Below are 14,259 nucleotides of genomic sequence, written 5' to 3' on the forward strand. Positions count from 1 at the left end.
CTTGGAGAAGAGCATTTCCATTCTAAAGCAGAAGGAGGCAACATTTGCAGAATTATGCTAGGTAAACAGAAACAGAAGTGTCATTTTTTACTATTTAACAGAACACACAAGCTAACCTCATGAACATACTGAAATTGTTTATATGAAGTCCTGTTTTGTCAGTATCCTGGATCAAAGTTCATCAAATTTGGTATCAATTCTTTAACCGTTCAGAGACCTGAATTGCCTTAAATAAGTGATAGAACTGAGCCGGTAGAGTAAGAAACCCTCTCAGGAAGTGCTAAGCTTTAAACTCCCCATTGCCCTAAGCTCATGAAAAGCAAAGAATAGCATTCTAAACCTGTTCTAGTAATAACGCCTTTGGCTTTCTCCCTGCGTTCCCATTTTTCCCCCCCACTTCTTTCCTGTCAACCCACTGTAAAACTAGTTATGTGCTTCTCTCAAACTAGAGGGAAAGCTCTAAGAACAAGAACTCCCTAGCATATAAAACCACTTGTTGTCCCTTCTACCTTATGCAGGCCCAAACCTGAAAATATTTACCAATGCATTCAGCTTTGCTGCTGTTGAGAAACAAGGCTGGTTACAATGGCAGCTAAGCCCAAGTTGCGCTGTCTGGCTAGACTTAACAGTTGGATTCCCCCAGCCATCCTGAAGCAGGTTGATGAATCCAGGGAGTCAAAACATAGGACTTCTGCATTTCTGGTTTTGTAGACTGCATCCTGTGTGCAGCCACTACAGCAAGGGCCACAGACTTTCCAAAGGCAGAGCTACAAGAATCTGATTATTTAGAATAACTGTATCAATGCACAACTCCTTGGTTACCTTTTAGAAATTCCTATGCTCAGCCGGATTCCTTTTCCCCCCAGACCTGGTGCGTTCTGGCAGTCTTGCAGTGCCCTCATCTGATCACCTTGCTCACCAAATCTGTCATAGGCATACCCTCTACTATTTTCAAAAGGGAGAAAACCAATTCTGGTATGCATAACAGTTACAAAGCTAACGAATTCAGTTTCTGTCTTCTACAAAAAACAGAAGATAGCAGCTACTATAGCTTCTATTACTTAAGCAACCTCTCTGGCATGTGCACGTGCACAGAAAAGGCTTTCACCAAATTAAAAAACTTGGGCCAGAAGCAAAAAGCTTATTCCTTGGTAGCATTAAGATGCAACTCACTGAGAGCCAGCAAAACAATACATTTTAAGTGCTCTCTGCGTAAGTAATCAGATTCCATATTTCTGCATATACAGCAGTTAATCAGTTAGCACTAACCCACTCCTTTTGGAGCCACAAACTTTATTGGTCACAAACACCAAGAGCTGGCTGTAATTATCTGAACCAGTATTAACCGGTACCTCTGAACTCTTCAAACAAAAATATCTTTCAGGTGCTCTTAGAAGAACAACATCAATTGCCTGCAACAATTTGATGGCTTTGCTAAACGGAGCACTGAAAAGCACAGTGGTACAGTTTCTTTTGTAGCCTGTTCAGAAATTATAGCCCCGTGCCTACAGCTTCAAATCAGGCCAAGCTTACCAGCCCAACTCTTACAGCTTAAGTTCACTGCACTCGAATGCCTTCAAGACGTGCTTTTAGGAGCCATGGAGAAGAACCCTCTGGTAAGACCACCATTATAAAGTACTGAGTGTTGTTTTACACTTAAAATAGAACTATCTGTTACAGTCATTCATCAGCTTTCCCTAGGCTGCTGCTCTCTCACTACTGAATGTGATCCTGCTCTCAGTTTCCCACTAACTTTTTCCCCCAGCGGTTATGGCCTCTTTTCATCTATGACACTTTTAAGGGACTACACCGTGTTGAAAAATGCTGGTTAACATTTCCTTTTACACAAGGTGCCTCATCGAATTTTCCTGACTAAACCAAACCCCAGAACCTTAACTAGAAGAGGAAGCACACAAACACACACGCCTCCCTGGCCACCATATCTCCCCAAAACATATCTGTTCAGTAACAGACCAACTGTAAGAATACTGCGATTAAAATCAGTATAGCTCTATACACTGCTTTTGTTTGGGATTACTAGCTAATGTCCTTCCCCTTACCCCTTCTGGAATTAATACTGAATTCTGTACTCCAAAACGCGGTTCTTAAGTCATACAAAGACATTTAACAATCAGAATTTTTCCACACAGTGATCCTCAATAAAAACTTCAATCCTCTACTGCAGTCTTTCAACAAATTAAAGGAATACAAAACTGGCTAATAACTGTTCAGTGATTTTTGGACCTTTGTAGCACTAGAGTAACAGCAGTACACTCTGCAGCATAGTTGCAAGTACGTGGGAATAAGATACTCTCTCTCATCTCTTTTTTTCTCTGAAAAGTGTGAGGCCTCTATTTCACCCTACTAAAGATTTTACCACCAACTGTACTGCTAGCATTGAGACACTGCAACTTCTGTGCTTGTATGAGATGCAGGACAGGTTCCTTAAGGTGTCGCAATTTTTTGTCTAAACCTAGTGTTGAGATCAAAAAAGGGATTGCTACTAATTGCGTACGTATCAATAACCAGGACAGAAGACATGCTGCATATAGGAATTAAACTTTTTCTAAAGCTCTAGTACATGAACATATCAAATCCCGCAGATTTTTTCTAGTATGGTTTCAGAGGTCTTACTTGATGGACATAAGCGCACAAGTGAAGACAAAAGATATTCTGTTTACCTGAAGTACATGAAGGTTTGAACTACATTCTAGTCCTGATCTTTCCAGTCAAAACTGTTTAAAAAACAACCCACCAACAGTAAAACAAACAAGAAAACCCCATGCTTCCTCTCTACATAAAACTTTTCACAATTGTGTTTTCTGCCCACCACCTGGCTTTAAAAAGTATACGAACTTCTTTGAAAGATCATGTTTTTAGTCTGAACTCCAAATGAACAACGTGTAGGGCATGTAAAGAACAAGCACGTCATTAATGAAAGCTTTTCTCTAAAAAGGATAAACTTATTCTTGGGGAAAAGTGTGGAAACAGATGTTATCTAGGCAATATTCCTACAGGAAAAACGAATAATTTTGCCACACCTCAAAGGAAAAAATAATTGTGCTTAACAGGTAAGAAAATAAAAAAAATCAGAGCAAACCAAAAAATAAATCACAGAATATGCATCCTCGTTTTAATCATTAAGGATTACCTTTGAGCTCTGCTTTGGTGCTTGGCTTTGCACTTTCACAGGCTACACACTTCGTGGCCTCTGCTTTGTTTTGAACCAAGCAGGTCTCCCAATCCCAGCTTCCTTCAGGCTTCTTGAATTTGTCTAAATCCAGAAATTCTCCAGAAGGAGCAGAAAATGCAGATGCACTGCTACTGGTCACAGGTGTTGGACCCTCTGTGAGACAAACAAGACAGTTAACCATCCTGTTTGAACATGAACTATAAAATGAACATTAACTTTTAAATTTGATTTGTCAAATCCCACAGAAATGTTCAAAACTACTCCGCAACTCCCCCCCCCCCCCCGCCCCTGAAAAAAATAAAAGCCACCAAAAACCCACAAAGAAACAAACAAACAAACAAAAAAACCAGAGTGGAACTCAAAGCTTCCAAACAACACACAACTCTGTTCAGCACACAAGCTTCTGCTGCTGTTGACCACAGTGTAACCTCCATAAAGAGGCCTGACAGGTGCCTTTTAAAAAAAAGGTGCCTTTTAAGAGAGAAGCAGAAGATAACGCTTCAAATTCAAAACCGGAAAGACAAGAATGGCTCTTCCCTTCCACAGCACACGCAGAAAACTTTTATCCTAGTATTACTTGCATCGCTCTTCCTCTTGACAAGTGCAACGTAACCGTGCAATTCACTGCACCATGGTCACAGTAAACCCCTCATTTCCAAAATTCCTCCTTGCAATGGCAAGAGCCTCAGACAAAGATGCCGACTGACCGCTCAGAGGTTGGAAGTCCAAGAGAATCAACTCTGTCTGAAATCCATTATCTTACCTCATGAAATTTCAGTCTTACCGCACAGGATGATTACAAAAGCCCGGTCTAGTCCATCTTAATTTGTTTCTTCCACGATATATTTGCACAGGTGTTTTTCGATGTAATGGCATGTTAAATGACATTTAGAGTCAAAGTTAGAATTAGAATCGTATTTTAAAAACAATACAACCACGCTCAAAATCAATTACGGTCACACACAATGGGAAACAACCCAGTACTGCCCTGAAGAAGTTACCCAGCGGGTCACTCGCTTTCTTGAAGCCTACCACTGACCTTCATAGGCATCTCTCTGCTTTAGCTTAAGACTAGTTAAGACTACACTGTCTTGAAATCTGGCTTCACATCTCCCCTCAATTACATACAAACGGTGAGTAGAGGCATTTTGGACACATTCTGTAATTTTTTTTACTTATTTTTTGAAAGAGAAAAACACTAATTTTTAACTCTTTCTATGGAGTTCTCATTTTCGCCAGTGAAAAATCACTATGTTGTTTTTAAATTAAGTCACCCACTTCAGCCATCTTCCCTCACCAGCTGCAAAGCCGGGGGTATCTGCATTGATCCAGCTCCGTACTAATACATTTCACAATCAGTTCAATTTATGCGACAGGCTGGAACCTGGGCTGAGACCTCTGAAGTGCCTGTAAACCAATCCTGCAGACAGCCGCTAACCCATCAACCGTACCTGGGAATCGTGTTGCTTAAAATATTCCATATATGCAACGTACTTTTATTCTGTACAAGATTCACAGAGGCTAGGATGGAAACAACAGGAAAAAAAGGACCATACCTGGTTTCTCAGACTGACAGGCTACACATTTGTTATCTTCCGTCTTATTTGGTACAAGGCATATTCCACAGTCCCAAGAGCCTTTGTCCTTCTTAAATTTGTCTCCAAAGCCCAGAGTGGCTGTTGTGTCAGTGCTGCTCGAGGAGGATGTCACTGTCACCGAGCTGTCTGTGACCACTGGTCATGTCAGAGCAGGCATTACTCCCGTTCCAGGTTTTGGTGTCTCACATGCTATACATTTTGTAGCTTCCGGTTTGTTTTGGACAAGACATGTATCACAATCCCACGTTCCAGGTACTGTTTTGAATTTGTCTCCAAAGCCCAGCATCCCTGCTGGGGGCGCTGCTGGCTTTGAGGTGTCGCATTGACTTGAACTTACTGTCTGTTTCATACTCTCAACTGTTGACACTTTAGTAGCTTGACAAGTTACACATTTGTCCTTCATGTCTTTGTTTTGCAGAAAAGGGTCACATGTATCAGATTGCCAGTACGATGCTTGTTTAGAAGTCTCTTTACCTGCAGAAAAAGTTGTTATTGCAGGCCTAGTATAAACCACTGTGCTTGTTGTAGGTTGCGCAGACGTAGAAGAGCGTGTTTTCAACAATCCAAAGTCTAGGAAGCAAGAAAAAAAAGTCTTCCTGTTAGCGCAGCACCTCACTACATGTAACTAAGTGACTTTACTAGAGGGCAAAAATTTCAACTCAGGTGCCAATGGTTACAACTAGACATTCAGATCGAGCGCAACAGGAAGTCCCCAGAAATCTTATCTAAACGGATGAAATTTCATCTGCTGCACTGGGTCACAACAGAACATTTCGTTAAAGCTTCATTTAACTCTTTGTTTCCAAGCAAGCTTTAAATCAACATTTTCACTGGTCGATACAAGTACAAACAGACAGTAGCTGACTGAAATCTGACAGTCCAACGTGGAATGGAAATAATACAATTTGATTAAGACGCGATGCCCAATCGAATCAGATTTCTAAAGCTCCTCCTTCCGTAGCAGATGACTCAAATCTACTCCAGTAACTGTACAGAAGTTTGTACTCGGAGCAGCAATCCATACGGTATTTTCCCACAGATGCTGAATATTAATTAAATAATAAAAACTCAAGACAATTGAACAACTGTCTAATTTTCTATAATTAGGACAACTCCTTATTTAAAAGGTGGCAATTTTAACAGAAAAGACAAGCTACTAATACAGAAAGACTAAAGGAAATGCATCTTAAACAGCAGCTCAAGTTGCTTGTAAATCTACCTTGAACATAGTTGTTTTGTGGTTTGTTTGTTGGTTTTTTTTAATCAAAAATGAAGTCTTTGAACAATGTGGATTTAGATTCTGCTTCTTTTAAACCGATAAAGAAAGTGAATGTCACTTCACTCAGAGGTCTTTCCTTAAACAAAATGCACAATGTATTTTCTCTCACTTAGCTCTTTCCAACAGAGAAATGTGCTGCCTTCTTAACAAGTATGTAAGTTAGAAGAAGACTTTTGGGAAAAGATCAAATTCAATAAAGCCCTTTTTCTTAAAAGATATCTTTTCCACAGACACACTTTATGAAACTGTTGAAAACAATTGCAATTGCTTAAAAACAAAATTCAGAAAAGGGTTTTTAACGTAAAACACTCCACTTCTGTTTGCAGTTTAAATTTTAATCCACAGGAGCCATTGTAAGCTAAGGCCCAAAGATTCGCAGCTTTCGCCATGTATTTGGAACTGAAGCTCTTTCCTATTCTTTCTTCACCTGGGCTGAAGGTGGGACAGGAGTGTTGAGCTTTACAAACATTTCCTTTTCAATTCCACAAATTGTATTTACTTAAAATGAAACACCGATTATCTGGCTAATTCTCTTAGTACCTCATTTACAATTACATCCTAACACGTAAAGGAGATGCAACCCATCTGCTTTTCATCTTGCAGTTTTACTTCCAGCAACAAACACCACTTAGAATAGAAGGGGGCAGATGCACCCTAACAAACGCAGCGCTTAATGTAATGCTCTCCTACATTCATATTTATAGCAGATACTCTATTAACCATAAGTCGTGTGTTGGTTTTTTTTTAATAAAAAATGCTAGCGTATTTTTTGCAGCATCTTTTTAAAAGGAGTTCATTATCTCACCAGGATTTTTTAGAACGTCTAAGACGCTTCCTTCCTTTAATACGTGGGCAGTGGTGAAGGGACCACCAGCAAAATCTTTGACCTCCTCTTTCTGTGTGTTGATGTTGGTTGAGGTGGTGGTGTCTTTTGAAACAAAAGAAAACAAAAACAGCTTTCACAATGTGACCTAGTTAGAGCAGATTATACTCACTTTTGTTAGAAACAAGAATTTCCAGCTTTCATGCTTCTCACATAAGAATCTTCACAAATTCTACTTACTTTGCAATGCTTTATGATTACAAGCAAAACAAAAAGCAACAAAACAAAACAAAAATTATAAAAGCAGATCTGTCACTGGAAAAATACTGCAGAAGTCCAACACTGCCTGGAATTGCTAGCATGCGCAGACAGGACAGATTGAAGATTTAATAAAGAAAAAAAGGAAAATCAGCACTTCAGATCTGAAGTGCTAAAGTTTCAGTTACCTAGGGTAAGAAAGGGCGTCACTGGAGTACCACTGGGTCCAGAAAGTTCTGCCGATTTTACAACGGGAACACTAAATGTAAACCCAATCTGCTATGAACAAGAGAGGTTTTTCAGATTCTCAAGCCACAGGAACTCCAATCGAATGCACACACAAAACCAAATCTGAAAGCTGCTCTTCACATTTGTAGCACGCATGCTGAATGACAAATTATAAGCCAGAAGCCTACATACTTTTCTCCATCAAGGCAGATTCTGCTTTAGTGTTCTGCAACAGCCTACTAAATGCCTAAGAAAAAAAGTCAAGCTCCTTTATTATTTTACTTACAGAAGACGTAGGTAGCACTTCTGCCTCAGTAGATTTCACAACTGGAGATGAAAACGCAAACTCAGGACTGCTAACAGTACTTGTTGGTTGTATCTGTATTTTCAAAAGAATTAAAGGTTTATATTTAAGAGCAACAACTACCTGAATTCACTACCCAACAGAAGTCCCGCAGTGACGTCGAAAAACCTGATGTTTGAGTTATTTTGCAGATAAAAGTAATAATAAAACACAGGGAAGTTTCCAAGTGGGTATAGGACAATATCTTCAAAACCAAATTCCAGAAACTGAGAGGAAAAGCTGGAGATGCTACTTAGGTCTAAATGCACGGAAAAGCAAGCCAGGAAGCTGAAGAACGGCAAACTCAGCCCAATGATACTCCAAGAACTTCAGCAAACACCTCAACATGTTAAAGCAGCTGTCTACTTCAAACCGTACAAAAAATATTTCAAGTACTCTGGAACAGATTAATGTTTATTTTATTGCAATAATATGCCAATTATTGCACCCTAGGCTCATTCTATGTGAGGCTTATATGACCACGTTACCTCTAATTTAATAACTTAAATAAAGTTGTGGTTTAACCATTGCAGGCAACTAAGCACCACACAGCCACTCGCTCACTCCCTCCAAGTGGAACAGGGAAAAGAACCGGAAGTAAAGAAGTAAAGTTGTTAAATTTGAGGTAGCATTAATGACTCATCGCATGTAATGGCTACCTGGAAAGACAAATGCCATAACCCTGTACATACTCCCCACTCCTTCCCCTTCTTTCCCCCAGCATTTATTGCTGAGCACGATGCTAAATGGTGTGGAATATCCCTTCGGTCCTCTGGGCTCCGCTGTCCTGGCTGAGTGCCCTCCCAGCCTCTTGTGCATCCCCGACCTCCTCGCTGGCAGGGCAGCGTGAGAAACAGAAAAGGACTTGTCACTGTGTAAGCACTGCTCAGCAACAGCTAAAACACCAGTGCCTTACCAACACTGTTTTGCTCACAAATCTGCAACACAGCATCATCTACTACGAAGAAAATTAACTCTACCCCTGCCAAAACCACTATAAATAACTTGGCATAAAGTCCACACCCCCCTTCCCCCGCAGACTTCCACAGCATTTGAAGCAGTTATACAATCACGTTAAATGGGAGTTGGCAGGCTCTAAGACTGAGAGAAGCAGAATCAAAACATTTATGCCTTTTTCCCCAAACTGGCATACAACCCCAATTCATTCAGCTGCGTAGAAACTAATATTTGTTAGTTTCATGAGCACCACAGAAAAAGTCAACTCGCAATAAAGCAGTATACTCATTGTAAACATTATTTATAGCATAAAGATTTACCTTGCCCGCCGCCGTCGCTGCTGCATCTGCCATGCCTGCCGCCTCCGTTGAATTTGCCACGCTTGTCGTTGCCGCTGTTGACCTTGATATGTCCTTTGTCATCAGCAGGTATGGCATGCCCGCCGCCATTATTGGATATGTCAAGCCTGAGGGCACTGTTGAACACGTTATGCCTGACGTCGCCGTTGTATATATCATGTCCTCCACCTCCTCCTCTGATAGATCTGTCAAGTCCTCCACCTCCGATGGATCTGTCATGCCCTCCACCTCTGATGGATTTGCCATGCCCGTCGCAGCTGCTGGAGTTGCCGTGCTCATTGCTGCTGTTGAAACAGCGCTCGGTGACGCTGAGACAGCGCTACTACCAACGAAACTGGAATTGAACTGAGGCAGCGATGCAGCACTGATGGGTAGGGGTATTTTCGGTAGCACTGGTTCCTCCACTTCCTAAAGTTGCAAATTTTAATTTTTCTTATACAAGACATACTACTTTCTCACCCCATCCCACCCAATTTATTAACAAAATTAAATAGAACAAAAATCCATACAAATTAAGAGAAAGCAAGTTTCCAGAAGAAATCCCGATCTCCCCACCTCTGTCTACCACGTCATTTTAATTTATGGCAGGCCTGCTTCCACATTATACTCTATTCAACAACTGTACAGCAAGAACACTGAAAGTTAACTCAAAACCTGTGCGGAACAGAGACGCACAGATCACATTTTTTTTCTTTCTTCTCTGTACTTTAGTCATCAAAGCTCTAGAGAAGCATCATCCTTTCTAACTACCCTCGCATGGCTTCAATTAAGAGTACACTCTCAAGACAAGTGAGAAAGTGTTCCTCTTGCAAAATTAGGCAGGATAGCTGCCAAAGTTTCTAAAGTCACTACAGCAGTGAACGTGGAAAAAGGTAATGTTTAAAGAAGCAGGTAGGTTCAACAACCAAACTAAACACAAAAAGCACCAAAGAAAGTCAGACTAGCAGCACTGAAGATTGTGTTCTGGTAAATACAGTCTATACCATGTATCAGGATGCAAATATAAAAATCAGAAAACAGCCTCTTAACAACTTCAATTTTCATCCCTGCCACTTACTTTATTTGATTACTAAGATTGGATGAGTTATGTTTTAAATGGCATAGGAAATCTGACCAAAATTTGTACAGTACTATCATGATCTACTTAGAAATGACTAGGCAGGGATGTAAGTTGGTACTACTGATATTCAGTGCATCCTGTAGCTTACATCTGTTTCACAGTTTTGATTTGAAAAGTTTATGGAACTTTTGATATTTGGACCATTATTTTATTTGTGTTACAGGAATAAACAACAGTGTTTACGATTTCTTTATATTGCATCATCCTGAAGTCCCATTTAATGATTTGAAACTTAAATTAACTTAAATACTTAATATTAACTTAATATTAATTAAATACTTAATATTAACGTAAATACTTAAATTAACTTACAGGCAGCTTATATAACATCCAATAAAAGAAAAATTAATCTGAATATTCATGGTCATAGTTTTATGGAATAGATTTTTCCTATTAAAATGAGAAAAAAACTCTCTCACAATGAGTTTGGTGAGTATCAAAAACTGAGTCATCGTTAGCAGACATGCAGAATGCTGTCTTCTACTACTCTTTCAAACTCTTGGCCTGTATCTTTCTGTATGACTTAAATATGAAACCAAAAATTAAGCTTTTTTTTTTCTTTTTATACTTGGCACTCGTTTCAAGTATCATTCCTGTAGAAAAACTATACAAACCTTCACCAAAACATTACTTCTCTTCTTAGGACTCATTCATTCAATTGCTAACGAGAAATGTTATAGTTTGAAGAATCTCCAAGGTAAGAGAATTAAAAATTTCAAAATTACATAAGCAAAGTTCAGGTATTCAAAGACAGGAAATCAATTGGAGCCTGCTCTGAAACCCACAAGAAAACAAAAACAATGCAAAAATAAAGCGGTATTGTTATAATTTACTATGATGCAATAAAACTGACACACTTAGCTAGTTACTTCAGTAAGCTCAGTGACAGCAATTAATTTAAGAGTCACTTACCTGTTCTTGTACAGCTCTTGATAAATAGTGTATTCCTCTTTCCCTTCTCATTTTGCCGCCTCCGCTACTCACTCCTGAAGACAGACCATTGGACGCAGCAGTACTGAATTTGTAGCTGGTCACATTGCTAGCACACGACAGTACAGAAGTTGGGGGAAACAAGAGAAAAAAAAATCACCAGCCAAATTTTTTTTCAAGATATTAGAGCTGTTATTAGTCCTAGAATTGAAACCTGCTGATCAGAAAAAAACTAAAGCTGTCTCACAAGTTGCTAAACGCTGGTAAATACTTGATGTTCTAAATAGGAAAAACTTTATTAACAGCAGCAATGAAAAGGACATACATAAGTGCACCGTTCACATGGGAACAATGACTAAGCCAGAAGACCTGAAATAGAAGAGCTGATTTAGATTGTTATTTTCCAGTGCTTCCTTTAAATAGGACTGGTTCTCTGATTCTGCGATGCACGTGTATCTTTTGCAGGGATATAAAAGAACAGCTCACAAAAATACAGAAAGAGTGCACATATGCACACATACACATGGGAAACACTGCCAACAGCTCTGATAGAATAGGGACGCCTTAGACTTGTGTGGCAAGGTAATATGGCCTAAGCTTCAGAAGCAGCTCTGGCTTTCATGTGGCCATCAGCAGGAACAGCAGAGGTGTTTGGGTATGCCAACATTCCAGAAGTCTTTTCAGACATGAATACAGATCCCTTTTGTAAGGCATACAAAGGCGTTTTTCTGGTACTTAAAAAAGCCTAGCTCAAAACCAGAAAGATATCCTAATCCAAGAGCAAATGGGGAAAAAATAACCCAAACCAGAAGTGGAATAGGGAATAACTCTAACAAAAGTACTATGGCAAGAAAATGAAGTATGCCTGGAAAAACCGTGACCTCAAAGCTTATCTTGCAGCCAATCAGTCAGTCAGTACAAAAGTGCATTAGATCGCACTGGAAGACACCAGGTCAAACTCCCACAATACTGAGGAGGAGAACTGGTCTAAACTTGTCAAATACTTGACAACAGCCTGCTTAGCACTGTAACTGCATAGAGGAAGACAGATCCCTAAGGCAGATGCTCAGACTTTTCTCTAATCCAAACTGTCAATCCATTAGAATTCTGAAAAAAGTCTTACATCAAAATAGATCTTCATTCAGACAACTATCGCTTGCCCATAACAGCCCATATTCCTCTTTCTGTTAACACCTGTGAGCTTCAAGGGGGCAAAGACAGTTGTCAGCCTTCAAGCAAGTCTAATCTACAATTGGACTCAGGATATAAAATATATATATATATACACACACACGCATAGATATATAGCATTGGTGGGCCAGAGATTTACTGAGTATTCCAACTCAACTGTCCAAAGGGACTCTTGCCAGCAGATCAGTGTGGTGCTCCTGCTCCAGAACATGGCACCCAACAGAGACCAGCATCACAAAAAACACTACCACCACTACCTACTCTACAAACAAAAGGTAGGGCACTGCAATAAACTTTGTGAACGAAATCAAAAGCAGTGTGAGTTTTCTGTATCTCCTTCCTAAATGGAGAAGTAGAAAGGAGTTCTAACAGAGACAATTTAGAACAGTTTGAAAAAAACATAATTAAAACCCAGCACCTGATTGCACCTGTACCAGAACCTTAAAGCCAGTCGCTTCCACCCCTAAAAAGGTGGTTGTTGTGAAGTCCAACTTTTAGATGCCAAAACAAAGTGTTGAGTTCTTTCTGCAAGCCAAAGAATGCCCATGGTCACCTAAGAATTGCTTGGCAGATGAGCATAGAGTCAACAAAATTCCCTGCTACTGTTCTTTGAAAAGAGCGACTCCCTAAAAACCGAGTGCAAAGTCCCTTAACTCAAGCATTATTACCCAAAACACCATTTGCCCAGAAGGAAAAGCCATCAATATTATCTGGAGGATAACTCATTTGACCTAAACCAAGAAAGCAGTATAACACAAAGCAGTCTCCTCAAGAAGAAATTCAATTAATTCTGCTGGATTTTTTTTATTTTAGAGATGAGTTAGCATTTGGCCTCAAATGATTCTAAAGAACACATGGTCTTCATGTGAACTCAAAGCAGACAATTAACTTCATCATGAAAGGAGTATTAAAAAAATGAATAATAAATCATAAATCTTCCTCCATGTTTTTGCTTAAAAAATAAAGAAAAAAACACATCAATAAACATCCTCCTGAACTGTAACTCACTTCGCCTACTTCACCTTCTAAAGAATGCTTCAGAAAGAATCATCCCATTAGGACAGAGCTTTCAAACTGCAAGCAATTAAATAGCTAAAACTAATAGCTTTTCCCCTAGGGAACATTAAGAGGGACAAATTATTTTGTTATAAGTAAACTGAGTTATAAACCATGAAATATCTGTCAAAGCAAAATTTGTAACGCTACAGATTTAGTTAAACTACAAAATGAGCCATATTTCCTGTAGAAGGAAAAAATAAGGCCTCCAATAGCAAAGATCCTTTCTGTGGATACAGCATTATAACGTGCTTCGTTTCCCATCTTCGTATCCTTCTCAGAAGATAAACTTGGGATAAAAAGCGGTGTATCAGTACTTTTATTCTTGCTCATCTTCCTTCCTTTCATAAAAACAACAATTTTCTCAAAGTTATATTGATCTTCAAACACAATCCAGACTTTGCAGCTGCCTCAAAATACAAAATTTTCATTGGATTTCCCATTCCTTTTACTGAGAACTGTCACCACCTTTCAGGTGCAGACCGTACTGAAAAAGGAGATTTCTTTCTTTCTTCAAGTAAGTTTTAAATTAATAGATGTCATACCTTTCAGATGGTTCTGCTCGCTGTTCTGCAGGCAAAGTCTTCTCTCTCATCCCCTGCAAGTTAAGTTTAGTTCAAGACTTAGCTGAATATGTACAGAATACACAAAGTACCAACAACCACTTCATGTGTTTTTTTGTGGTTTTTATTTTATTTATTTATTTTTAATTTTATAGCCCTGAATACACCTCACCTACTTAACGTTGTTCCCTAATTCAGCATTGTGGGTACAGTTCAGTTAAATTTTGGGGCTAAAGTAAGCATCACTGCTTCACTCAGCATTGAGGACAAACTGATAGAACACTAAATCAAATTTGTCAAATCCTCTAACAAAGAAAGTAATTATTTTAAACAAAATGACAAAAATTGTGTGTGTGGGGGG

The 14,259-nt window shown here is 39.3% G+C and overlaps 1 protein-coding gene across 1 annotated transcript; it reads right to left on the minus strand.

The window, feature by feature from the left end:
- Positions 1–7,626: 7,626 nt before the first annotated feature.
- LOC310880705 (uncharacterized protein) lies at positions 7,627–13,927 on the minus strand (the record flags this gene model as incomplete). Its single annotated transcript, XM_083796907.1, has 4 exons — positions 13,881–13,927; positions 11,071–11,197; positions 9,000–9,446; positions 7,627–7,758 (listed from the first exon to the last, which is right to left on the minus strand). Exons 2-4 carry the CDS (start codon positions 11,119–11,121, stop codon positions 7,627–7,629), a joined length of 630 nt encoding a protein of 209 aa, XP_083653033.1. The 5' UTR covers positions 11,122–11,197; positions 13,881–13,927.
- Between the last annotated feature and the right edge of the window lie 332 nt (positions 13,928–14,259).

This window comes from Anser anser, assembly GCF_964211835.1.
Source record: "Anser anser genome assembly, chromosome: 13".
Lineage (NCBI taxonomy): Eukaryota > Metazoa > Chordata > Aves > Anseriformes > Anatidae > Anser > Anser anser.